At 34.6% G+C, this 27223-nt stretch overlaps 1 protein-coding gene across 1 annotated transcript; it reads left to right on the top strand.

Moving 5' to 3' along the window:
• The first annotated feature begins 1557 nt into the window (after window positions 1-1557).
• On the top strand, window positions 1558-21570 carry LOC133203552 (protein serrate-like). Its single transcript, XM_061339322.1, has 6 exons — window positions 1558-1563; window positions 1693-1838; window positions 18101-18224; window positions 18327-18505; window positions 18631-18749; window positions 20318-21570. Exons 1-6 carry the CDS (start codon window positions 1558-1560, stop codon window positions 21568-21570), a joined length of 1827 nt encoding a protein of 608 aa, XP_061195306.1.
• The last annotated feature ends 5653 nt before the right edge of the window (window positions 21571-27223 follow it).

Raw genomic sequence — 27223 nt, 5'->3', positions numbered from 1 at the left:
ATAAATTTTTTTCCAGAAAATGTCTACATTCTTATTGATGGAGAAAGAAAATTCAGGAGGAAAAATTATCGTTTCCTCAGTTTAAACAAGTTTTGAGTCGGGTCATTTTTAGCCAGTCAGTGAGGACAAAGAAACAATTTTTTAAAGATGGTCTAACCTAATTTGGTTGATACCACGTGTCTGGAAATTACTCACCGAAGCAGCATTCATGTGGACAGGGGTTACTAAGGCCAATTTCTGTTCAGCTGATTTAATTGCATTGCATTTTTCTTTGTAAAAAACTGAATATTTTAGAATGAGTGTGCAAGAGTTTCATTTACAAAAACATTCTCATATATGTCACGTCGGGAATGGCTATTGATTAATTTTCTACACAGATATTGTCAGAAGTGATAATTCCTTGTAATGGCTAAGAAAACTATCAGAATAAAATTAAACCCGGCTTCAATACACATGTACATGTATTATTATAGCCAATATACATGTACATGTATTATAGCCATATCATGAATCCGTGGAGAAAAAAGCCCGTTCGTAATTTTTCGGTTGATAAGGCTTCTTCTTTGATACATGCGATCCTTCGATGTAATTTTGCCCCAGTCTTTGCCCCCCCCCCCCCTTTTCAGCTCTTTGATTTTTTTAAAATTAAATATTTCGGATTTCCAACGATTCAGCATGAGCATTTCTGTAGATTCCTACATATACGCGAGGAATAAATTATCGCTTAATTACGCGAGAAGCGCCACTCGCGAAATAAAATTAGTCGCTTTTATTTTTATGGTGCTTTACTGTATGTAAAATCTCCAGATAAATCACCTATTCGCGAATTATTGTTCTCGCGATTTGACGCCCTTCGGCCATTTTGTGATATTAAGTACTCGCGTAAAATAAGGAATCTACTTAAGAGACATATTTTGTTTAAAGAGACACTGTGACGGACTAACTGGAAAACTGACAGATGTAAAATTTTTGCAAGACACATGCAGATTTAATTCAATTTTTGAAAGTATTAGGTTTAAGAAAATTACAGGTTTCAGATCCTAAAAAATCTACTTTTGTGCAGAAAAGTATATGCAAAAAATAATTTTAGTTTGCCCCAACACGAAAAAGAAAACTTAAAAGAAATACATGATATTGACTCACTATGTAACTTTAAATGCGCATCTGATGCATCAAAATTGGCATCGTATATGATTTACATGTGCAAAGTTTAGCCAGTAGCATGAACAAAAAGGCCATTGTTTTATGTTTATTTTTTTTAACTCTCCCTCGCCCTCTTTTTCGTTTTCGTAAGACAGAATCTTTGACTTCTTGCTTTAAAATGAGACATTTTTCCTTTTCCTTTTACAGGTGTATTTCCCTTTTCGGAACCCCTTTGCTCGTTTAAATGTCCATTGAAATGTATTGTAGCGTCACAGAAGCGACTACGACAAGAAGTAGTTTTGAGGTATCCTGCGGGGATTTTATCTTTTGAAATCTCAATAACATTGAAGAATTCAATAATGCAAATGTGAATACAATGAACGATCCCCCTTTTTGGTTACGTTCGTTCGTAAGATGTCGGTATTTCTCTATTGTGACGTCGGGCATATCGTATATGTAAAGAAAAACCTGTATTTATAACTAAGTATGTAATATATATATATTATACTCTTCATAGCTGTAACAGTTTATATATTTATACATTTCAAGGTTGCAGTAGGGAAGATAACTTTCTTCATTCACATAGACGAAGTGAAAAGTCCGGGCAATAAACTTCACGGAGGAGGATGTTGTCAGGGTGTGACGGGTACACACTGTACCAAGTTATGTAAACCTGTACTCACCATATGCCTTAAGTGAGTGATGTTTGACTTTAAAATGTTAAAATCAAACTAGAGCCGAGCTCGTTGCAAAGCAACGAGTAGGTCTTCCGTTGGAGCTGCAGGCAGGAAGAAGTGACCTTGAGTCAAGGTCATGCCATATCATAAGGTTATAAGCAATCTTGTAAGAGGTATCAACTAACAATGTTTCACTCTGTAGTATAAAGACGATAAAGGAATGCATGTGACCTTGAACTTGTCCAAATGACCTTGCGAAAGCCATGACACACTCTGGTTATGAGCAAACCCCATCTGTGTATTACTAACTTCTCAAATTCACTCATGTTCATACAGTCCATACATCCAGTCAAAATATCTTATCCTTAGTGACCTTGAACTTGAGTTTAGGCCATGTCACACTCTGCATGATACCAACAATGTTTCACTAGAAAAAGACGGTAACGAATTTAAAGCTTCTCATCCAAACTCATCCAAATGACCTTTCATCAAGACCATAACACACACTGGAATCCCAATCTGTGAGTTATTGACTGGATAAGGTTAGCCATGTTCTTTCAGACCATAGATCGAGTCAAATAATTTATCAGGTTCCACACAATGATTTAAAGATTCATTGTGAATGTTTTTGTCCAGTTTGGATATTGAACAAGACGTGTTTGTGAAACACTGATGCCCCGGTATTGCAGCTTATGGCAAAGGTTTAAGTTTCTCAAATCCGTATCCAACTCCAAGGTCAAAGTCAAGAGATAAGAAATTATATTACCCAAAGAAAGATCTCGTCTCAGTGAATATAACTGTGAAATATGAAATCGCTATAAGACTAACTATTGAAAAGCATGGCAAAGGTTAATTTTTTTTTATACTCAAGTCAAATGTTAAGGTCAAGGATAGATTAACGGTGTCCAAAGGAATGCCTTGTCATAAGAAATAGACATTGAAATATGAAAGCCCTAGCGTTAATTATTCAAAAGTTATGACAAAGGTCAAGGTTTTTTTTTTCAAATGTAGGTCAAACCCCAAGATCAAGGACAAAAGTCAAAACTGTCGGTACTCAAGGGAGGGTCTTGTCACAAGAAACACACATGTAAAAATACGAAAACCCTAACATCAACCGTTGAAAAGTTATGAATGAGATTAAAATGTTTCAAAGGTAGGTCAAACTCTAAGGTCAAAGGTGAAAAGTCAAAACTTTTAATTTTTTTTTAAGTACGTCAAACTCCAAGGTCAAGGTCAAATAGTAAAAATTGTTGATATCCAATGAACAGCGTTTTCACAAGGAATACACCTGTGAATTTGAAAACACTAGTCCCAACCGTTCAAAAGGTCAAACTCCAAGGTGAACGTCACAAGGTCAAAAATATTTATTCCAAAGAAAATGTCTTGTCACAAAAGAATTTCGGATGTGAAGTATGAAAGCCCTAACGCCAACTGTTCAAAAGGCTAAATTTTGCATAGTTGGTCAAACTAAAAGGCTGTAGAAAGGATAAGAGAGACTCCGAGATATTCAATCAAGTAAACTTATGATATTGCAGATCAAATAAAGCATGAGCTATAAGAGCAGGCACGTAGCATCAGCCTCCCCCTTTTTTCAGACCTAATTTTTTACTTTAGTAATGTTCATTGAAAGTCCCGTTGGCCCCCACTTTTTGTTGCAGTATTGTCCCGTTGTCCCCACCCCTTTCTGCCAGGAAATAGGATTCTGGGCTATTTTCCTATTTTGGTTTTGCTTGTGAAGTCTTTTCAGGTAAGTTAATTTTTTTCTCTGGATGCCCCCCCCCCCCCTTTTCAAAAACGATGCTATGTCCTTGAAAAGTAACATGTAGAAATGTCTGTCCTGGCATATGTTATAGTGTTATAATCTACAGCCTAACTTTGCACTTAAACCACAAACACATACGTGTAGTACAAAATAATGATAAAAATAGAAATAATCAGTAATATTTAATTATTAAGATAAAGAATGAAAATAATACAAAAAATTCTATATTACATATATAGAGAGATTGTCAATCAAATGGCATGTTCAACGCAATAGCAGCAATAAGAAACTCGCCGACAGTTTTTTTTTTTTAAAATTCCAAATTGCTTTTTAATTTCTACAGATATTTATAATCCTTTCAATGTATGTTTGTGGATTATTGATGGAATAATTTTAGTTACATGTCAAGTTTAATATTATGGTGTTTGTGCTTTGTAGCAAGGATTTGCTAAATACTTATAATTTTCTATAATTGCACCGAAAAGTAGATACATGTTTTAAAGCAGAGCTGCCGCTCAAGCTTTATTTCTGTCGTGTAGATCTAGAGGTCTTTGTGTATATATCATAGGTAAAAGTACCAATACCGATGATCACATCCCTTCAAAGTTATATTATTCTTGCTTATTACGCCCCTTGCAGTGGCAGATCCAGGAATTTCATAACGGGGGGGGGGCAAAGTAGAAGGCAGGGGAGGGGTCGGGGGGCTGCAATGAAGCCCCCAGAGGGTCTATAACAAAGCCCTGGTGGGGATCCAGGGGCGAAGCCCCCAGAAGTTGACAAATTCTTACAAATAAGAGATGTTTTTTCCTTGATTTAAGGATAATGGACATATAAGTTCTACATACAAAAAATTCGTAAACGGAACGGAAGGAGGGGGGGGGGGGGGCGTGCGCCCGGCGCGCCGGCCCTAGATCCGCCTTCGCTGTTTTTTTTTTTTTATTTTATACATGTAGTTATGCACTTCACCAACCCTTCTTGTGTTCAAGATGTTTCAGTCGTTTGTTTGCATTATAACTTAACAAGAAGTCCGTGATTTTTTGTGTGAAGTTTAGTTTTTAAAATTCCGAAAATGACAGGCTAAAAGGATATTTATTATTGATGAAAATAATGAAATTGGTAATCAAAGTTCAAAATACACGTGCGGTGGCGATATTCAAAATTGACAGGAAGTCGGTTGACTTTTTAATACACTTAAAGATGGTGTCAAGAGGAAAGAGTTTGAAAGGTTTGATAAATACACACATGCATCACAGAGTTGACCAATATGAATGCATTAAGATCAGGTCACGTGGTAAGTACCTCTATCACAATAATTGACACGTGGAGCACCCGCATTGATTTCTTATAATTAAGTTAAAAATTTATTTAAAAAAAAAATGAAGATATTAGTTAATAAAAGTTTTATTAATTATTTATTATTTAAACTGTAATGGTTTGGGTCGTGGATATCGGCCTGGGTAGCTCAGTCGGTACAGCACCTGACTAGTGATGCAGGGGTCCCGAAGAAAATTAAAGAATATTTGTTAAAGGCACGTGTATAGTCAATCAGATTAGAAATACAGCGACTATCAGAATTCCGGGCCGTAAAAAAGATCTGATTTTGATTAGATCTCAGGTATAGGCGAATGTGTGTGTACTGAAGGGGTTAGTTAATTCATTCAAGATTTATTATATTGTTCGTTTGGACGAAGGCTTCATAAAAATATACACACTGCCTGTACAGGTACACTATACCGATACACATCAATGAACGTTCGGATTAATTCAAAAATCGGCGGACATTAATTTATTTTAGTTATCTAAAGGCAATGTTATTTCCAGAGACATTAATATTTTCTGTTTTTTATGTCTCGGATTTTTCTTTTTTGTGATTTACCGGTTTACAAAGGCCTGTGTTTTAACAGCTGTTCATAAACGCTGTCAATTAATATATGATCAGAGAAAACGAGACATCTCCCGGTAATTTATTTCTTATGGAACATATATGGATTGACATCTTAGCATTTACCTGTGTAATTACGATGTTACAAACCGTGACGATGACTGGCCAGGAGGACTACCCGTTATAAAAACAACTCATGATCAACTCAGCGGACCTATAATTCACTTTAAAATATGCTGTAAATCAATAAAATCATTTCAGTGTAGTCGATATTTTATTGCAAAAATAATGAAAAAAATACGGGATTTAGAATTTTTCTGTATTTCAAACTCTCGATATGCATATATTTGGGGCGCTCTTGCATATGCACTTATAAAACGTGCATGTTCTGTGCTTGCATGCGTGTACATTGTATGTGTCCGTAAAACCTTAAGAGAGCTGATAAATGTGTTCTGATTTTCAGAAAAAATAATGGGAACCTATAAATAATTACACGTTTATCATATTGTTCGCATACAGTAACAAGTTAAGTAGAAAAAATAATTTGTTCAACATCGAGGTGCCCGCGGCTCTCTGTGGCCACGTGTATGTAAACGAGGACTGGACTACAACACTTAAGACACAAAGCGGCAGAGATGGATGAAACTGTTTGCTATATTACAAAGACTTGAATTATACTACATGTATATTTGAAGGAATTCTTATTTATGTTAATGTTTATTTAATTCTATAAATAATAAATGGACATTCACAAGAGTGATGGTAAAAATAATATGTGCGTAGCATGCGTAGTAATTACAATTATTTACCGAAGCCCCCATTCAATTACAATTGCAGATGAATTAAAATACAACAACACGGGATAGAGCAATACTTTTTTTAAATGTATTGTTGCGTGAACAGACAAAAACAGCGATTAAAATTCAAAATGATTTTTATGCACCAGTGTTTGGAATTAAGATATAAAAGATCGGTAAAGTAATCTTACTGATTCGATATAATCAAAAACATAACTTTCCATTAATTAATAGCTCTTTGTACAAAATTGACATCATACGCGATCACAAATACTAGCTTTGTTTATGGCCACAGGTGGCTAGTACACTGGTGACCTCGATCAAAGGCGTGGGATTCCTGCGTTGGGTTACATAACTAAACATCGAGCTGAACATGGAGACCGTAATATGCATACAGCTAATGATCGTGAATTATTCAATGCATACAGTTTAAAATCACTTACAAAGTTTGTTGTAATAATAAACGTAGAAAGATAGATTTAATATTCTCCGCTTTTGAACACTATTAATCTAATTTAAAAAAAGAAGAAAAGAAAGACTAGTTGTAATAAATAATTTAATAGTGAACCATAAACCACGTTTTAAACCTTATTAAAAAGAAAATTAACATTAAATACCGCAGGGTATATTATTGATAGCAAGTCTGTTTAAGTTATACACATGAAGAGGTCTGATTTCCTTGCCGAATGAAAAACGTTACCTGTTTACCTGGCCTGCTTTCTAATACGTATTACGCAATACCCATGGTATACTCGAACAAAACAACATTTTCATTAGATCAAAAAGGTGTAAAAGAACAATTTTGTTCCCAAGATCCAGATCGAAATATTTACCGTTTTTGAGTTATAAAGCAAAAACTTTTAAGGGCCCAAGATCCCTAATCATAGGGGCCAGCCCCTTTTAAATAGTATAATATGAAAGCCCTTGCAATTATGCACAACTTTTGTTCTACATGTCTTAACAAAATATTTCTAGTTTTCAAGATATAAAGGAAAATATGTCAAATTTTTTGCTGTTTTCCGCGTTCTAACTTTGACCCCTCTCTAGCGCCATTTTAAATGCAAAAATCAAAAAACAAAAACCGATGTGCACAACTTCAATGCTTCCTCTTTTCAATTTCAAAGGGTTTTGTGCTCCAATTATAACCATTTCTGAACCTTTGTCTGGAAATCGGAGGCATGCAAAATTCAATCAAAGGGGAATAACTCGTGAACAGAAGGTAATTTCCGAATTGTATTACGGTATTCTGACAGTGTTTTGTAAAGTCTAAAAGCTCTGAAAATTTGAACAAAATCTGTTTAAAAATGAGGAAGATATGAAGCGTCAAATTTGGCGTCTAGGAAAAAAAAAAAAAGAATAATAAGAACTAGAGCCGAGCTCGTTGCAATGCAACGAATAGGTCTTCCGTCGGAGCTCCAGACAGGACAGAGCGACCTTGAGTCAAGGTCATGCAACATTTTAAGGTTATAAACAATCCTGTAAGGGGCATCAACTTTCAATGTTTCAACAGTAGAAAGACAGTAAAGGAATGTAAAATTCCCCTGTCAGTGAACTTGAACTTCTCCAAATAACCTTGCGTCAAGCCATAACACATTCTGCAGCTTGTTAAGAGCAAACACCATCTTTATGTCATCTTTATGTCACCGACATAAAAAAAATTCAGTCACGTATTCTTTCAGACTATTCATCCAAAACATCATATTCTAAGTGACCTCGAATTTAAGCCAAGGCCATTACACACTCTGGATGATATATTTATCATCTTTTCAGTGAAATGCAAACGCATTTTTTCTATTACAAAATTATAGACCTTTTTGTTTATTTGTTTGTATGTTGTTTAACGTCCCTTTCGAGAATTTTTCAATCATATGGAGACGCCACCATTTGCCGATGGAGATCTGCAAATTTTGACCTATACTTGGCACACATGGCCATTGAGCAGTGAGGGATCTTTTTCGTGCCAGCACCTACTGCCAGACGGGACCTCAGTTTGTACGGTCTCATCCGAAGGATCAGTCTCTGCGTCCCTCAGTGGGATTCGAACCTGCGACGTAAGGATCAACTCCTTAATCCACGACTCTAGAGCAGACACTCTTACCACTGCGCCACTTGGGCGACTAGACCTTTTTGAATTTTACACTTATTATATCAGTGACCTTGAACTTGCCTAAATGACCTATGTTAAGGTCAAAAACAACCTTTGAACAAATTATAAGCTTCCAGTGATACTCAATGACAAAGATATACCTGAAAAAGAATATTGCACTTTTCTGTCAGTGACCTTGAACTTGCCAGAAAGACCTTGGATCAAAGTCAAAACACATTCTTGGATCATAAGCAATCTCTATATCAAGTAAAAGCTTCCAGTGATTTTATATTACAAAGTTATAGCATGGAAAAAAATTAATATTTATCTGCCAGTGACCTTGAACTTGCCGGAAAAACCTTTGTTTAAGATCAGGACAAACCCATCTCAAGCAATATGAGAAAAAGTTTCCTTTGTTCCTCCCACCCCTTATAAATTTATAATCCAGGCACGAATTTTGCCACTTCTTCTGCCAGTCTAGTACTATGTTATCTCAAACCGGTGGATCATAAGCAATCTTTGTTCCAAGTATGAACATCCAAAATTATAGCACATACAGTAATCTTACACTTTTCTGTCAGTGACCTTGAACTTACAGGAATGACCTTGGATGAAGGTCGTGTCAAACCCTTTAATTTTGTCGTAAAGTAATTCCTGTATCAAGTATGATACTTGCTATTTTTTTCCAGTGACCTTGAACTTGCCGGAATGATGTTGGATCAAAACTATGACACACCTTCGGATCATTAGTAATCTTTGTACCATGTATGACCTTCCAGTTTCTTCATAACAAAGTTATAATATCCTTGGCAAACTAACACGTACAAACGGACAGCTAGGCAGACGGAGAGTGTGATTCCAAAAGACTCAAAACACTCCACCCCAAACCCACACACTTCGTTTGGGGGGATATATAAATTCCTATGTAAAATTATGAACACTCTTTCCGGCCCAAACTTTCTCCCTGGAATCAATATTTGAATAAAAATGAATGTATGCTATGTTGGAAATTTTCTCATTCTAGTTCAGGGATTCTTGAGAATACTATTTTCAAATGACCCCATGTGCGGATCTAGAGGGGGTTGGGGGCAGTTAAATGTATATACTAAACAAGTAAAAGTGACCATGCCCCCCCCCCCCTAGAAAACGCGGACCCTTCCTCGAAAACGCGGATCTGTGTTAAAATGGTATGAAAAGTCTTAGGTATGAAGTTTTAAAAGTCAACGACCCCCCCCCCCTATACACACACACAAACACACACACGAAATAGGTTTTTCACGTTTTGGAGTTTCTTTTTTTTTTGGCTCGTCAAGAAATTTCTGGGTTGAAATATTTTTTTATTGGCATCCCCTCCCCCCCCCCCCCTCTCCGTGGAAAAAAATTCCTTGATCTGCGCCTGGACCCCATCTAATTTTTACTATATGTATCCGTTAAAAGAGGATGTGACCCTTCATTTGAACAAAACTTTACAAAAAATATTCTGTGTTAATTTTCGTTGTTATGGTCCAGTGGTTCTTGATAAGATAAAAATGAGAAAAATTTACGAGTAGCTTTAGAACAACAACGACGATAATGCTTATATACAACAAGATTAGCAAACAAAGATGAAAAATTATGAACAGCAAAAGCTTATTTGTGTCTTTGGCTTGGGAGATGAGATACTTATTAAAAATTGAAATTATTTTGTTTTGTTTTTTACAATTGACGGGCCTGCATTTCAGAGAGAGAGAGAGAGAGAGAGAGAGAGAGAGAGAGAGAGAATTTCTAACTAGGTTTTTGAATAACTGTGAGATCGGTTCAGAAAACCAGGTCCCTAGGAATGTACATGTATATAAAATAGGCAGTGCCTTTCTCTCGGAATTCATCACCTGCTTCTGTAAAGCTCCATCCTCACCTGTACTTACATGTACCTGGTAAAACCAACCGACTGCGAAGGAAAACATTCTATTTATTTCGAGGATGGGGGTTTACGTATAGTGATGAGAGGAAATTTATTCACCTATACGTTCATTAAATATGAAAGATTGCTTCTGAGTATTTGTATACGATCGCACGACTTTCGTATTAATTTATAAAAGTTAGATTATGAAAGCAAAGAACTAAACTAACATTTACAGTAGATGAATTAAATACATGTAATTATTTAGCCGTTTATAAGGTTTTTTATAACATCCGTAAGAACCACTTTATTTTAAACAAGAGGCCCATGGGCCACATCGCTCACCTGAGCACATTAGCTAGACACAAATCAGTTCAGTATTAAAAAGATTACTGGGGGTTGGTGGGGGGTGAATTTTAAACTACCTGATGATGCTTCCATGTCGATATAACAAATGGCTTTGTTGTACTTGAGAAGATTTTTAAAAAAAATTTCCCATATATTCCTTTGTAAAATTTTGATCCCCCATTGTGGCTCCTCCCTATCCCAGAGGTCATCATTTGAACAAACTTGAATCTACACTACCCGAGGATACTTCCATATCAATATGACTAAACATAGCTTTTCTGTTCTTGAGAAGAAATATTTTTTCTATGTGTACTTATGTAAAACTTTCAATCCCCATGCTTCCATATCAAAATGACTAAACATGATTTTCATTTCTTGAGAAGAAGATATTTTCCAATATGTTTCTATGTAAGAAATTTTTGATCCCCCATTGTGGCCCATCCATATCCCCGGGGGTCAAACTTGAATCTACACTACCTGAAGAGGCTTCCATATCAAAATCACTAATCATGGCTTTGCAGTTCTTCATCAGAAGATACCCTCCTATAATATACTATTTCAGACATTGAACCTCCATTGTGGCCCCGCCCTACCCCAGGGGATCATGATTTGAACAAACCTAAATCTATACTACCTGAGGATACTTCCACATAAATATGAACAATTGGGGCTTTGCTGTTCCTGAGAAGAAGATTTTTAAAAGTTTTTCCTATATATTTCTATGCAAAACTTTGATCCTCCATTGTGGACCCGCCCTATCCCCCGGGGTCGTGATTTGAACAAATTTGAATCTCCACTACCTGAGGATGCTTCCACATAAATATGACTCATCATGGCTTTGCTGTTCTTGAGAAGAAGATTTTTAAAGGTTTTTCCTATATATTTCTATGTTAAACTTAGATCCTCCATTGTGGCCCCGCCCTACCCCCGGGGGTCATGATTTGAACAAACTTGGATCTACACTACCTGAGGATGCTTCCATATAAATATGACCAATTGGGGCTTTGCTGTTCCTGAGAAGAAGATTTTTAAAAGTTTTTCCTATATATTTCTATGCAAAACTTTGATCCTCCATTGTGGCCCCGCCCTACCCCCGGGGGTCATGATTTGAACAAACTTGAATCTACACTACCTGAGGATGCTTCCATATAAATATGACTTATCATGGCTTTGCTGTTGTTGAAAAGAAGATTTTTGAAGGTTTTTCCTATGTATTTCTATGCAAGAGTTTGATCCTCCATTGTGGCCCAGCCCTACCCCCTAGGGTCATGATTTGGACAAATTTGAATCTCCACTACCTGAGGATGCTTTCATATAAATATGACTAATTAGGGCTTTGCTGTTCTTGAGAAGAAGATATTTAAAGGTTTTTCCTATATATTTCTATGTAAAACTTTGATCCTCCATTGTGGCCCCGCCCTACCCCCGGGGGTCATGATTTGAACAAACCTGAATCTACAATACCTGAGGATGCTTCCACATGAGTTTCCATTTCCCTGGCTTTCTCGTTCTTGAGGAGAAGATTTTTAAAAGATGCTATTAATTTTTCACTAATTCTTTATTATCTCCCCTTGAAAGAGGGCGTGGCCCTTCATTTGAAAAAACTTGAATCCCTTTCACCCAAGGATACTCTGCGCCAAGTTTGGTTGAAATTGGCCCAGTAGTTCTGGAGAAGAAGTTGAAATTGTGAAAAGTTTACGCCAACGACGACGACAACGCCAACGACGACAGACAACGGACAAATTTTGATCAGAAAAGCTCACTTGAGTCTTTGGCTCAGGTGAGCTAAAAACAAATAATCGTCCTATTATGGGCGCCCATGATATATTAGACTAGGTGTTTAAATAAAACATAATTCAGATATCGACATCCAAGAGAACAACACATTCTTTTTCAGTGGCGGATACAGGAATCTTGAAAAGGGGGCCCGACCAGTTTTGTGTCGGGGTAGGGGCCCAAAGCCACATAATAAATTGATTTATTAAATCTTGTGTATATTTTGGATACAAAAGGGCGCCATGGGCGGATACAGGTTTTATGATTGGGGGGGGGGGCGTGGATAACTTCGTTCAGGCAGAGAGTCTGGGGACCGCCTTAAGGCCCCCAGTGGGTCCAGGGCGAAGCCCTGGTGGTGGCCCAGGGCGCGAAGCCCCCGGAAGCTCCTGGGTGTACGTGAATTTTAAGAGTCAGTAAAACCAGACACAAAAATAGTGGTATTGATTACTTCCTTTACACAGAAGCCTATAAGATATGAATTTAGTTTGTAACTTACAATACTCTAAAGTCTTTGTAGGAATTTCACGTCTGCTTAAGAATAATGTACAAATTTATTAATCATTCGATAATTTTTATTTCAAATTTACTCTTGAGAAAGCAGAAACTTTGTGTATCTCCGAACTTCGTGAATCTCCGAACTTCGTGTATCTTAGAAGTCGTTCTGAATCATTGTTATTTCAGCAAGGATGCTAGTCAACCTGATATTTGTATGTAACTCTAATGTTATTCCAAAAAGTGGGGGGTTTTTTAAATTCCATTCACTGACCTACACATGTATCTCCACCGCAGCCAACGAAACAAAATAAACGTGCAGTTCCCTTTTATAGCAGTATGAAATAAACGAAGCACAATGATACACAAAGAATATCTGAATATTGAAAAATTGAATACTGAAACGTTTGTTTTTGTAAGTATTATACATATATGACAGATACACTGTAGGGTAGGGTGGTGTGATTTCGACCGATTATTTTTTTATATTTAGATTTGTTCAAGTATGTCACTGCCTATTACATGTATTACGCTCAACTTTTACTGGATCCTTTTTCCTTCGGAATACCTTTTACTGTTCAGATTAAATTGTATTATATGTATTATTCGTCATGATATAAAATAAATGTGTTCGATTTACAAGATATGTGTGTTGGGTAACTTCGACCGCACACGGGGTATTTTCGATCGATGTGCAAATATAAATGAAATTATTCGCGTCGTCTCTAATTTAAAAATATATATATATTAATTTAAATTATTCTGTTGTAAAACATAAAAGTTTGTGAAAAAATGCTGACAAAAAGAAAAAAAAGCAATTTTCAAAATGCAATTTGAAGACATTAAGTGCACTAGCTGCCTAGAGACTGATTTACCGATTTGTCAAGGCATGCTACAAATGTAAATGTATATACATGTATATGCGCAGGCATGTAAACAAAACAGATGATTTTTTCACGGTTATAGAACTAGTTTCTACGGAGTATTCTTGTAAATAATACTTATCCTAATACTTTTTTATACGGACGGTGGTCATGATTTTTTTCTGGTAACAAATAGCATTGCGTCATTTTCATTGGTCAAACTGAGTTACCTGCTGACGCCGTATTCATGCAAAGGGTAACTTCGGCCGATTTCTGTTCAGCTGATTTGCATTTTATTTGTAAAAACTAAATACTATAAATTTAAAAGGTATGAATTTAAGTGCAAATTTAAACATAGTTGATAAATTTCACGCCAGTAATATCCACTGTGTCTTTTATATACAAGAAATTTTCAGAGGTGATAAACTGATAATTCCCCGCAATGGTTTAAAAATACTCGTCCGTAATTTTTCGGGCGATAAAGTTTCTTCTTGGATGTAATTTTCCAGTGAAGAAATAAATTTCGCCTATTATTATCGACATTGATTTGTATATGAAAAATGCATTTTCTTTCTGCATAAAATAGATGTGTGTACACTATAATGGGTTATAAACAAATTATTTTAAGGTATTTATGAACGGTCGAAATTAACCAGGTGGGCGAAGTTACACTGTGACCATCCTAACCTATATCCTGACGTTAAAAAAAAGTCTTGTATCTATGTAAGTAAATTACTGCATAGTTACACCATTTGATAAATAAATACATCAATCAGTGGATAGGTTTGTAACGTAGACCGTCTGATTTTAAATTCATTTATTTACCTCACTCGGCACACCTCGGCCGATTCGTACCTCATCTTGATGAAGGTGACGGAATCAGCCGAGGTTTGCCGAATGTTATCTACCTTCGACCAGCCTTTAATTAAATATTGCAGTATTTTTCCTTGCATCATGATAGGAAATTGACAAGTGCCGTTTACCCTTCAAACGAAATCGGGAGACGTTTTCCGGTTTGAATAATTATGAGATAATATTCATAGCCTAGGGAATGCAAGGTTTTCAGACTTGATTTTTAAGAAAACCGATACTTGGTCATAAAATAAAATTACCATTTTTTAATTGACCATTAATTATAAAACCAAAGTATGGCATTATTAATATTAGTCATGTCATATTTTGAAAATTTTAAGGGGGGGTGCGCCCCCACGCCCCACTTAAATCCGTCAGTAGGGGCAGGCCCCCTGAACCTCCTCTAAATCTGCCAGTGTTTTCTTTCATTATAAGGACTTGTAGAATATTAAAGCGACATTTAATAAAAATCTCAAAGCCGATCTAAAACGCGTTGACAAAGTCAAACCAGACGGTTTTAGTTTTTAGGGCATTTTTACAGTGATATGAGAAAAGTTGGATAATTGCTGTTAATTTTAAGAAATAAAGTTCGGCATTTTTCAACCTCGTTCGGTATAATATAATTTACTGATAATTTTTTCCGTTAAGGAGGAACACATGGACGAAGGATAAAAAAAAGAGCTATTCTGCATGTCCATGTACACATCATTGCTATAATTGCGTACTCGGGATTAAACCCAAAATCCTTCGTTACATTGTATTTGGGTATAATTTTCACATGTTCTCAGGCGGATAATCATTTATTTTTATCTGTCTAAAGACAATAATTTCAGTAAATAGAGAAATGTTTTTATTTCGTCGTTTTTTCTCATCCTTTTGGTTTACACGTTTGCTTTGTACAAAAGCGTGTGTTCATATACCGCTGTTTCTACACGCTATCGATGTGATCAGGGAGAACATGATATCCTCCAGCAATTTACTTCTTATGAAAACACTTAATGAAAACATATTAGGTGAAAATATATATACCCGTTAGTATCTTAGTACCGACCTGTTTAATTGCAATGTCACCAACCGTAACGATCGCTGGCCAGGACTTGAATATAATTTATTACCGTTATTAAAACAACTCGTCAGCTGAGCGGACCTATGATTTAAACAGTAAAATAGGGAAATTCCAGAGTTCGAAGTGTATTTATTCTGGGCGCTCTTCCACATAAACAAATTAAACCGCATTTACGCGCACTTACATGCATGTACAAGTAATTCGTGTCATGGGTAAATTCAGTTTATTAGATGAAATAAAACAAATGCATAAGATTAATCTTCCTAAACAACACGTTTTTAAAACACAATATCTGATATAACTGACGGTATAAAATAACAAAGAAAATAATAAAGGGTTTGTGTTTGTATTTAATTTGGAATGAGAACAAATCTTAACCTGTCAAATCACTTATAAAACATACTCCGTTTTCCAGACACTAATTGCCATGCGTAATCTTCACATGCACTGACCAAGAGGTCACAAGTTTGAAATGTATGGCTTCTCATTGCGTGAGCTTTGTCAACACATGTCGGAGTAGACTATCTAAGCCAATTGATTCCCAAAGAAAACTGCATAGGAAGGGTTTTTTTGATACACTTTTGAACGGGTAAAATTCATTCGACGCTCGATAGAATTTTCAAATACAAGTGAAAGATTTAGGTTACTTGCGTCCGACCTAGTATTTTGTATGCAATAATATTGTAAGTTAGGAAGAAAATAATACAAACTCAAAAGTACTTAATTTTATTTTCGATTTTCCTGACAATTAAAAATGTGACCTCAACATAAAATTATCGTGATAATTATATATATCCTGTTTAATGTTCATGAAAGAAATAGCAACTCGTTAAATAATAACAAAGAGAGATAAATAAACTGTTTCTTTAATACGCAAAGAAAGTGGTCTTTTCGGTATTCAAAATGCATTGAATTTGAAGTGAATAAGTGAAAGGCAGTTAAGACTAGCGGATTAAAACGAGCGAGTGGTAATTAAACAGTAAGACGAAATCATATGAAAGATTCGAAATTATTTTAAAGTAATTTTCCACAAAGCGCAATTATCTCAACAATGCAATGTTTATAAGAATAAATATGCAACTTTCTTGTAATTCAGCGAATAAAATATAAATTGAAATGTACTAGCGACTTAATCAAAGATATGAAATAATCTGAAAGATTCAACATATTTATCCACTCATCACTTAGTTAAAATGTATTTGGAATGGCCATTCTATAGTTTGTTTTGTGTATGACCTTAGGTCGCTGGTTCACACGCCGATTGATCCTCGGTGACCTCCTTTGCCACGCGCTATCGAGGGAGGGGTTACATAATTGTAAACGCACAAGGTGAATGTAAAAGGCGTGTACTTACTGGCTGTGAATAGTCTATGTTTAAAGTTTTGTTTTATTTTCTAACTTTATTGTTTGTTTTTATATGATAAGAAGAAAAGGTTATCTCTTTTTTTCCCTGTTTAGTAGACTGGTTTATCCAAATTTGAAAACAAACGAAATAAAAGGGAAAGTTGTCAGTAAATAATCTGGAAATAAAGCACAAAATACTTCAAGAACTTGATTCTAAAGAATATTAGCATCTAATGTAGCAAGGTTTATTATTTATAGTAAGTTTATCTTAATTACACGCATAAAGAGCTCTTGTTTACTTGCTGAATGAAAACACTTACCTGTATATGTGTTATGCTTCTAGCTCATTTAGAACACAAGACTCAAACAAAATTACCTTTTCATGAGATTAATAAGATGTTAAAGAACAACTTTATTTGCGGCAGCTATTTCGAAATATTTACCGTTTTTGAGTTATAAAGCAAAAACTTTAAAGGGCCCCAGATCCCTAATTTTAGGGGCCAGACCCTTTTTAGTGGTGTCAAATGAAAGGCCTTAAAATTGTGCACAACTTTTATTCTACATGTTTTATCAAAATATTTTTAGTTTAGAAGATAAAAAAGAAAATATGTGTAAATTTTCGGTCTTTTAGGCGTTCTAATTTTTGACCCCTCTCTAGCGCCATTTTGAATACAGAAATTGAAAAACAAAAACTGATGTGCACAACTTCAATTCTTCTATTATTTAAATTCGGTAAAATTTCTACTTCAGCTCTTGTAGTCTCTGAGCCTTTGTCTGGAAATGAAGCCCCCTAAATTTTCATTTAAAGGGAAATAACCCAAAAGCGGAAGTGGGTTTTTGAAATGTTAGACAACATTCTGATAGAGTTTTGTAACGTCTATAAACCCTGCAAATTTGAGCAAAATCCGTTGAAAAATGAGCGAGATATGAGGTCTCAAAGTTGGCGTCTAGGAAAAAAAAAAGAATAATAAGAATAATCTTAACCATCAGAATCAGTAGAAGGTCTTCCGCCTGGAGCGGAAGACCTTAATAATCTTAATCGTCACAATCAGTAGAAGGTCTTCCGTTGGAAACGGAAGACCTTAATAACATTGATTCTGCAGCTAAAGGATTCTATCATTTCTTTGCTACAGAGACACTCCCCATTCCTGTAGGGCAAGGTTTACCACAACATTAGACATGAGGCGACAAGATATTATTTATGGTTCTAAAGTCGGGAATACAACCAACCCACAGTTTCTGGAAATTGATTCATGGGTAAATTTAACACAAATATACACATCGGAATAACAAAATCATTTTTTTTTTATCCAGGACAATCAGGTGCATTCAATAACTCTTTGTTATCTATATACTCAGAGGAAATATCTGGACAAGATCTCAGTGAGAGTGGTAGATTTACAAAACTCCTCCTCACCACTCATCTACCAGACAGAGTTCTCGGACTATAATATCCAAATAGGAAACAACGTACTTTCACAACACTGGCGACAAAAGAAATTGACAGCAAATTATTTCTCTGATAAAAATTCTTTTTTGCAAGTTGTTCTTTATTCAAACCAACTAAATGAACAATCATCACAAGCGTACATTAACTTAAAAAACTTTTTTTCCTTTAAAAAAAATTTCAAAGAAGTTTATCAACAAATTACTCTTATTTCAGTATCCAGTTAACCTACAAGGCCTATTGTTCTGAGGGTTTCTATGGTTCAGATTGTACACCTCATTGTCCTGGTAATCCACAGAAGTGTGTCGTCAACGGTCATACGTACTGTAAAATGGGTAAGCTGTTATCATGAAAGTGTAGAAAGTACTGAATCCCATGCATTCACGCGTAGAAACATACAAGGTGAAACTCGCTCTAAAGTGACGTCACAATGAGGCTACAGAGACGTTAGTAAAAATATGTAAAAAATATAACGATATAGGGCAAGAAATTCAATTATTGAGTACATTATTGGTGCTTTTAAACTTGTAAAATGTAAATATAAGGAATGTTTTTAAGTTTAGTGTGAATTATTGGTGTGTAAATCACACAGACTTGCACGTAGGCATATTTTTCATGAAGCGCTAGCACAAAACTTAAAAACATTCCTCAAATGATTTTACTCAAGTTCTACCTTTTTAAACGAAAGGCTAATGAAAGAAAGCATTTTTCTCCTTGCATTCTTTGTTCTGAAAGTTGATAAACTTGGAAAAGTCCACAAATGACCCGAAAACAAGCAACTTAATAAAGGCTATTTTTCTTTATTAAAGCAATATGAGCTGCATTTTTGATGTCGGAAATTTTTGTTGCAGTTTTTTAATTAACTATTTCAATGACAGAAAAAAGAAACTCTCTATACTTCTATTTTTTATATTAATTTGTGAAGGAAGAACTAATTTTAAGCTTTGATTGAAGCAAAATTGCATTATTGCCGTCCTGTACAATATTGATTTCTTATATAATACTATACATTCCAATGTATAGAAATTCTTCTTCTGAAACAATTTAATACTTTATGTTAGATTAATTGATCATAAAGATTTAAGTTACATACAGATTTATCATAAAATCACATTTTAACAGCAAAATAAAATTCTCAAAAATGCAGCTCATATTGCTTTTAAGGAATGAGTCACTGACTAGTTTGTTGGGTTGCAAAGGCATCGACGATAGTTGGAAACGTGGTATAATATGCATAACGAGCGAAGTCCGGCCCGTTATGCATAAATTATCCAACGTTTCTACATGTTACTGTCGTTGGTGTCCCTGTCATACCCAAAAAACTAGACAGTGATTCCTTATATTTACATTAATGTGAAATAAAATTGTGAATATAAATTTTAAAATGCTGTCCAATAGATTTAAAATACATGTGCACGAGGCCTCCCATTTTAATTTCAATAGTCCCCGCCCACTGACTTCAGACACAAAGACAGACGCACGAGAATTACAATAAAATGTTAGTACAGGAAGTAACATCACAGCTATTGCAGAAAAAAATACATAACCCGCTTACGCTAGTTATGCATTTTTTCTGCAAAATCTGCGAAATTAATTCCCTTACTAACAACCAAAGAAAGCGTTTTATTGTTTAAATTAGGCCCTGATCTTTCACTTGGCGAAATTTATAATCAGGTGTAATCATCAAGAAATCAACTCGCCCAAGTGTCAAAAAGATATCATAGATTTTAAATGCATAATTTGGATATACAAATTGCTGCACTGAACGATGTTAAATAAGATAGATCATTACCTAGTATGTGTTCAATACATGAAATAGACGAATTAAGTTCAGTTTATGGCAGGTAAATAAACAAGAGCTAGTTGAAAAATGCTACAAATCGGATGTCGGTATATGTTGTAGGTTGGCATGGAAGTAACTGCGATCAGGACATCAATGAATGTGCTACTCGACAGTTTTGTGGACATGGTATTTGTACAAATAAAGCTGGTAGTTTTCATTGTACATGTCCGTCCTCCGTGTATGGTCTGAAGTGTCAGCTTGATGAGGATGAATGTCTTTTACAGCCTTGTAATGGAGGAGAGTGTTTCAACAAGATCGGGAGTTATACATGTCAGTGTAGAAACGGAACAACTGGTGAAAACTGTGAATCGTTGACTTTTCACCAATGTCACAGTGATACTTGTAATTATCAAGGACAATGTCATATTAAGCATAGAAAGGCCGTATGTACGTGTAACAATGGATATACCGGTCCCGACTGTTCCATAAAAAATTCATGTGCTAACAATCAGTGTCAGAATGGTGCTACATGTGTTATAAATGGAGGTAACTACACGTGTCATTGTCGTATGGGCTATATGGGACCACTCTGTAAAATGCGTGACTACTGTTTTCAACAAACATGTAGCGGAAATGGTATATGTCACAGGATAATAGAATCTAATTATCGTGACTTTTTCTGTAAATGCGATGCTGGATGGTTTGGATTAGAGTGCCAGTCTTATGATTTTTGCTATAATATAACTTGTTCTAATCGTGGGCAATGTTTTACTGGACATAATGACTTTGTATGTGTATGTGACCCTGGGTTTACTGGAAAGGTTTGTGAATTGACACGGGTTTGCAATATGTCATCATGTATTGCTCCTCGTGTTTGTAGGGAAAATTTAATGGGATATTCTTGCGAATGTCCATTTGGAATAACAGGAAACAACTGTGATAGGATTGACCACTGCCTAAAAAATCCCTGCCTGAATCATGGTACTTGTAAGGACACCGATATAGGGTTTAACTGCTCTTGTTACACTGGATGGAAAGGTCTCTTATGTGATGAAATTGATCACTGTGCAAATGCTTCGTGTCAGAATGGTGCAGTTTGCAATAATAATTTGTTCAATTACACTTGCTCATGTAAAGAAGGATTTTATGGTAGTCATTGTGAAATTACAGACTTCTGTTTTTCTAACCCATGCATGAATAATGGAACATGCCATAATCATGCTATTGAGTTTACATGCTTATGTCCTAGTGAATGGACGGGACACCGGTGTGAAGAAGAAAACGTTTGTTTTACCACTAACCCTTGTGGACAGCATGGTAATTGTCTGCAAGTTAATTTGCAAGTGGCTTTACTGGTATTGAATGTGCTGTAGATATTGATGAATGCACATCTAATCTATGTCATAACAATGCAACCTGTGTCGATGCTGTTGAAATGGAAATCTGTCCAAAGTCAAAAATGTCTTTTATGAATATATATATAGTCTGGTCAAATCAACCACTGAACAAAGAATGCTCATAATAAAGTGGGAAAACTCCAAACCAGTCAATAAAACCAATAGAATCAGACCTTTCAAATCGATAACCAATAAAAACCAAAATAACAATAACCACTTCCAAAACACCTGACCAATGCCCTAGGTAATATATAAGTATTTACAGGTAAGGGAGAACTAAGGGGTGGATCTAGGTTTTGAATAACAAATTTAAATAAAAGTTAAAATATATATTCTGGCAAGTTCTGTTACTTTATTTTTGTACAAATCCAACACTATTACAATTGTTACAAAACAATTATTACTGTTTCTCAGTCAGTACGATAATTTCGCCACCCCGAGGTACAATAATAACCCTGCCCTTCAGGTTCGATGAAATTGTTTTCCGAATAAGGCTAAATTATCTTATACACTGTTATAAAAGCAGTAATGTTATAGTATTGGGAGGAATAAGCATCCCCGGTTGACCTTGAGCCCTATGTATTGTTCAAATAGACGGAACATTCCGTATCAAATTTAGTATTGAATTTAGTATAAAAACAAAGGCCTAGCAATTGGTATGAAACAAGTCAGCCAAATACGACCTAATGATAGGTTATATTTGCTAACAAGTCACTATAAGGACCATACAATTTACAAAATTACAGAGGTAAAGTCTTGTATACAAGTAAAAGAATTACCAGTGAGCCAACACTGTTTATTATCTTGCTTTAATAATAGACGAGACAAACAAAAATAAATGCCTGGATTGATATATATTTTTGGACCTATTTTGATTGTAAATGATGCAAGTAATAAATTTCTAAAATATTAGGAATTTGTAACCTTTTCATAATGTTAAAATTCTACCTTTTGCAACCCTCCTTATTAATCTATGCAATTTTTTGTCGCTTAAAATCACATTATTGTGAAACTTTGAATATAAAAAATAAAGTCTATGCAGTTAAACTTACTGTTATTCATTTAATTCTTGTAATCTTGACTAAAGTGTTTATTTTCAAAACTGTCTGATAAAAGTTTGTATCATCTGTCGTTAAATGGTGAACTTCTCCGAATATAAATCTTTAATAAGGTATTTTTTTAACTATGGTTGACGAACTGTACTAAAAATTTAAGGGCCTGTGTTTGAATCCTACAGTCGATAACATTTTCTTCCTATCTGAATCAATTATTCTCTTTAAGGTCAGGCGACACGTTCCTCGAACATCTGTTTTTGCATTCCTTTGTAAAATACCAAAAATATTTATAATTATCATTATATTTTGATTTCTATACTATTTTCAAAATTTCTGAAAAATATATAGACCAAAAATAGTGATAGCAGCAGTTCAAATGATTTCTAGTATAGGATTTTATAGGAAATACCATCCTCCGGAATCTTGCACAAATGCCTGGTAATGTACCCCGATTTTTTTCTGAGGGAACTTCTTAAAGTAGCAATATTTAAATCACAAAATATTGGGAAAAGTTATATATTTTTGAGGAACTTGTCGTCTGACCTTGATATCAAGTTTATTTCATTTTCCATTTGTGTATGATCACCAATCTATTACAACTATACTATTCCGTTTCAGAATAAGCATATAAGATTCAGTTTTGCTGTTTTCTTAATAATCAAGTTTTTATTTCATTTATCCCGTAAAGTCTGATTTTGCATTAGATTATCTGCATGAATAGTTGAATATTTGACCCTCAATTATGGTAGATCACTGACGTTAATGTAGTCATCCCCCTAAACACCAATTCTTCTTATCAATAAACTTCTAATTTCTCTAACTGAAAAAAAAAACAGGTACATGTATACAAAATATCCGTGTGCTTTTATCTGTATTTAGACTTCTTAAGATTTATGTATTATTTTATTTTGTTTTGTTTGATAAATTGTCTATAAATCTGAATCAGAAGAGTAATGAATATTGCTGAACAAAAGCACATTTTGTTTTTATTGTTGTGCTTATTTATAGTTGAGGTACTTAACTATCCATTAAATGTTAAAAGCAAAAATTGTAAGCCGCTAAACAAAATTGTCATATAGTTTCCATTTTCCTGAGAGCAACATTTTGGGCATTCTGCGGTCGAGTGTATCAGCCCTGTAGTTTTGATTATTTTTTCTGAAATTCCATTGTTAAAAGAAATTATATAGTATTTTATCGTCTAAAGAATACTAAAAGATTATTTGTAACAACGAAATGTATCAATTCAGAACAGTTTCTTAGCATTGCATTTTTAACAGTGATTAAATAAAGTCGTACTCCAAATTTATCTTTGTTGCATCTTTTTCTTGTAAATGAACACCCTCAGTAACACAGAAGTTCTACAATTATTCATATCATGTGAACATCTTAAAAGACTAGGAAGAGGAGAAGGCTAACCAAAATCGCATGAATGGCATAATTGATAGAGCGGGCATATATAACTGTAAGCATAACCATAAGAATAATTTCAACCACATTGAAATTGTTTGAAGAGGATACATTTGATAAGATAAACCAACAAAAAACCTGCGTAAAGAGCAAGGGCCACTTAGGGCCTTTTTTGGCCCAGTAAATTTCTGAAAAACTGCATAGTTTTAGTCGACAAGGCAATAAATATCACTTGAACACTTGGTGACTGAATTTCTACTAAAAATGACGTAATTTCATTGCTAGTCAAAGCATTATGACGTCATGAATTGCGTCATTATTCACATTTTCCGAATAATTCTTCAAAAATGGCCAAAATATGACGCTATTTTTCAATATTTCGTATACAGCACAACCTCCGATCCAAAATGTGCAAATATATTTTGAAAGAACTGCTTATTAAGATTATAAAACATATTTTAATTTTTGGATCGAGGGGTGTGCTCATATTTTAATTCTTTGTTGAAGGTTCTCAAATTCACCTGTTTTCTGCAAAATTCAAGAACATTGCAATTTCACACAACCTGTTTTCCAGTACCTTGACTCTTTAGAGGAAACTTTTATATACAAACTGAAAGCGCCAAGTCTCTACTTTATATTGATGCTAAGAAAGGGCCATAGTGTGTTAGTGGATAAATTGGTTTATCTACAGGGCCATTTTATGCATAAAGTGAACCTAGCTCTTTATGATGAACTACAATTCTTTTAAAAGAAAAACATTGTATTACTCAGATTGTAAATTTACTTTTTTTATCTTTCAATTTACGCATGAAAATTGTCATGAAAAACTCAAACATTTTTCAGCATCATTGTCGAATTCCTTCTTATAATATCCATGCACAAATTAATTTTTATCGAAAAAACTTTTATCAAATTATTTTCTTTTTCCAAATATTATCTCACAGGTGAACAAATCCTTCAGCACTTTTTGAAATTTATTCAAACCATGAAACACACGTGAATTATATTACAAAAATAATGAATATCGAATGACTGATTGTTGTTTTAAGTCCCGTTCGAGAATTTCTCATTCATGCAAAGACAATACCATATATCGGTGAAGGGCTTCAAATTTAAACTTTAACTCGGCACTTAGAGCCATTAACCAGTGGGAGGTCTTTATTTTGCCAAGGTCTGTCGTGACAGGGGGACTGTTTTAAGGTCTCATCCGAAAGACCCGGAACTTTCACTTCAGAGTGCCAAGCACTAGGCGAAGTAACAGTTCCTAACTATTCTTTTTTCGACCTAGGTCAGTCGCGGCCGGGGTTTGAACCATTGACCTTCCTATCATGGAGCGAGCGCTGTACCGACTGATCGATTTACCACAAAATGCCAATTATCAGAAATACAACCGACTTGTAAGCGAATCGACTCATGTTTATGCGTATATTAAAAAGCTACATTGGAAAGTGAAGAGCTGAGTTTCTTTAATTCATGGTTCATGATCCTAGGTTGGGCTATACGAGGGGCGTTCAAAAATTACGCGGACTCTGCTATTATTTACACTTACAGACGTCATATAGAATTGAAATTTCACAGGAATATATTTCTTAAAGATTCCAATAAATTCTTGGTATTTTTTTTGGATTTTATTTAATATCTCATAAAATTATTGCTGTTTTGATACTGCTGATGATGATGTACGGAGAACAGCAATAATGTTGAAAAACAAACATGCGGTATCAAAAATTTTATTCATTTATTTTCAATATTTCACGTTATTATTTAACAATTTTCTCTAAAGTTTCTTTTTATTGTTGTATTATTAAGTATTTAAATTTCTGACGTAATATTTGAATTACTAACAGAAATATTGTAATTTTTCTCCGATGTGACCCCTACGAAATCAAGTGCAAAAGTGGGAGCAGCTCACTTTTATCAAATCATGAATCATGCTTGGAAAACGCCAACAGAGATCTAAAATAAGTCTGATGAAACATGTAGTAAACCAGCAGAATTTCCGACAAAGTATAAAAAAAATTTGACTGTTAGACCTTAGTCAAAAGGAAATCCGTGAGGAATAGAAGAAGTTCATCGACAAAACACCGATCTGGGCTGTTAAGAACGTGATTGAGATCGACTGACGTCAAACTTTACTTTAGAAATATGTGCAGTTTTGGGGTTTAACACAAACTAGAACACACAATACTAGTGTTATAGTTTTTAAGCTGGATCAGAAATGGTATATGGATGTTTATTCTGAGTGGATAAGGTAACCCAATCTATACAGTATCAAATACTACGGTATAATATTGAGAAAATGAAAGCTCCCATGTTTTAAAATGCCCGTGACGTTGAATGTTTTACTGCGCCGTGACTTCATGATATGTCCTGTTAAATCACCTGAAATTGATACCAATTTACAATATTTTGATATGAAATTTTAATGACCATATATTTAAAGACTCTTTTATATTATTTGTAACTTTTTTCTTTGATTATGTCGTCAAATATATTTTCTGTGCAACAAGTCCGCGTAATTTTTGAACGGCCCTCGTACATGTATATTTAATATCTTAAAAAAAATCAAGAACAACAGGGTAGCGATTAGTCATATTGATTTGCAAGCCTCGTCAAAATTTATCGGATAAATGTCATCAAGTATTATATGCTGATAATGGTTTTATTTAAACATTTATTTTTCCCTCCAAAATAAGGGTTTTACTGGCTGGTTGTGTTTTTTTTGTATCTGCTATTTCATATTTGTTGCTTTATGAATTACTTCCTATTACTTTCGTACGACATGGAAGTAACTAACACAGAATGTGTACTACCTGTCATTTCTTTTCTTTATGTGAACTTCGTGGCAATATTCGCATATGGTATGTAGTATGTATGGATTTACATTTTCATTTTTGTTGCTGTAATATTTCCAACCCTGAGCTTTATAATTGTTGATGCCTATTTCTTTTATGTACTGTTTTTCACTGGAAGATGGCACTGAAAAAAATTGACACAAGATACAATAAAGATAGAAAGGTGAAAACTAATGAATGGATTTCTATACGTTTGTTTTACCCTCTGTCTTTTGTTGAATTCCCTAGCAAATTGTTAAAAAAAATAATAATTATCTTATTATTTCAAAAATTTATAACTAGTATCAAAGTCAATTACATATGAGAGCCATG

Source organism: Saccostrea echinata, unplaced genomic scaffold (genome assembly GCF_033153115.1).
Source record: "Saccostrea echinata isolate AGI-Se365-2 ecotype Australia unplaced genomic scaffold, CSIRO_AGI_Sech_v1 ptg000051l, whole genome shotgun sequence".
Taxonomy (NCBI): domain Eukaryota; kingdom Metazoa; phylum Mollusca; class Bivalvia; order Ostreida; family Ostreidae; genus Saccostrea; species Saccostrea echinata.
The sequence above is the reverse complement of the archived record's forward strand: the minus strand, read 5'-3'. Positions and strand labels throughout refer to the sequence as shown.

Coding starts and splice junctions, on each gene's coding strand:
- LOC133203552 (XM_061339322.1), top strand. Junction 1,839..18,100: donor GTACTCACCATATGCCTTAA/GTGAGTGATGTT, acceptor TCTTTGCTACAG/AGACACTCCCCATTCCTGTA. Junction 18,225..18,326: donor TTCTGGAAATTGATTCATGG/GTAAATTTAACA, acceptor CTATATACTCAG/AGGAAATATCTGGACAAGAT.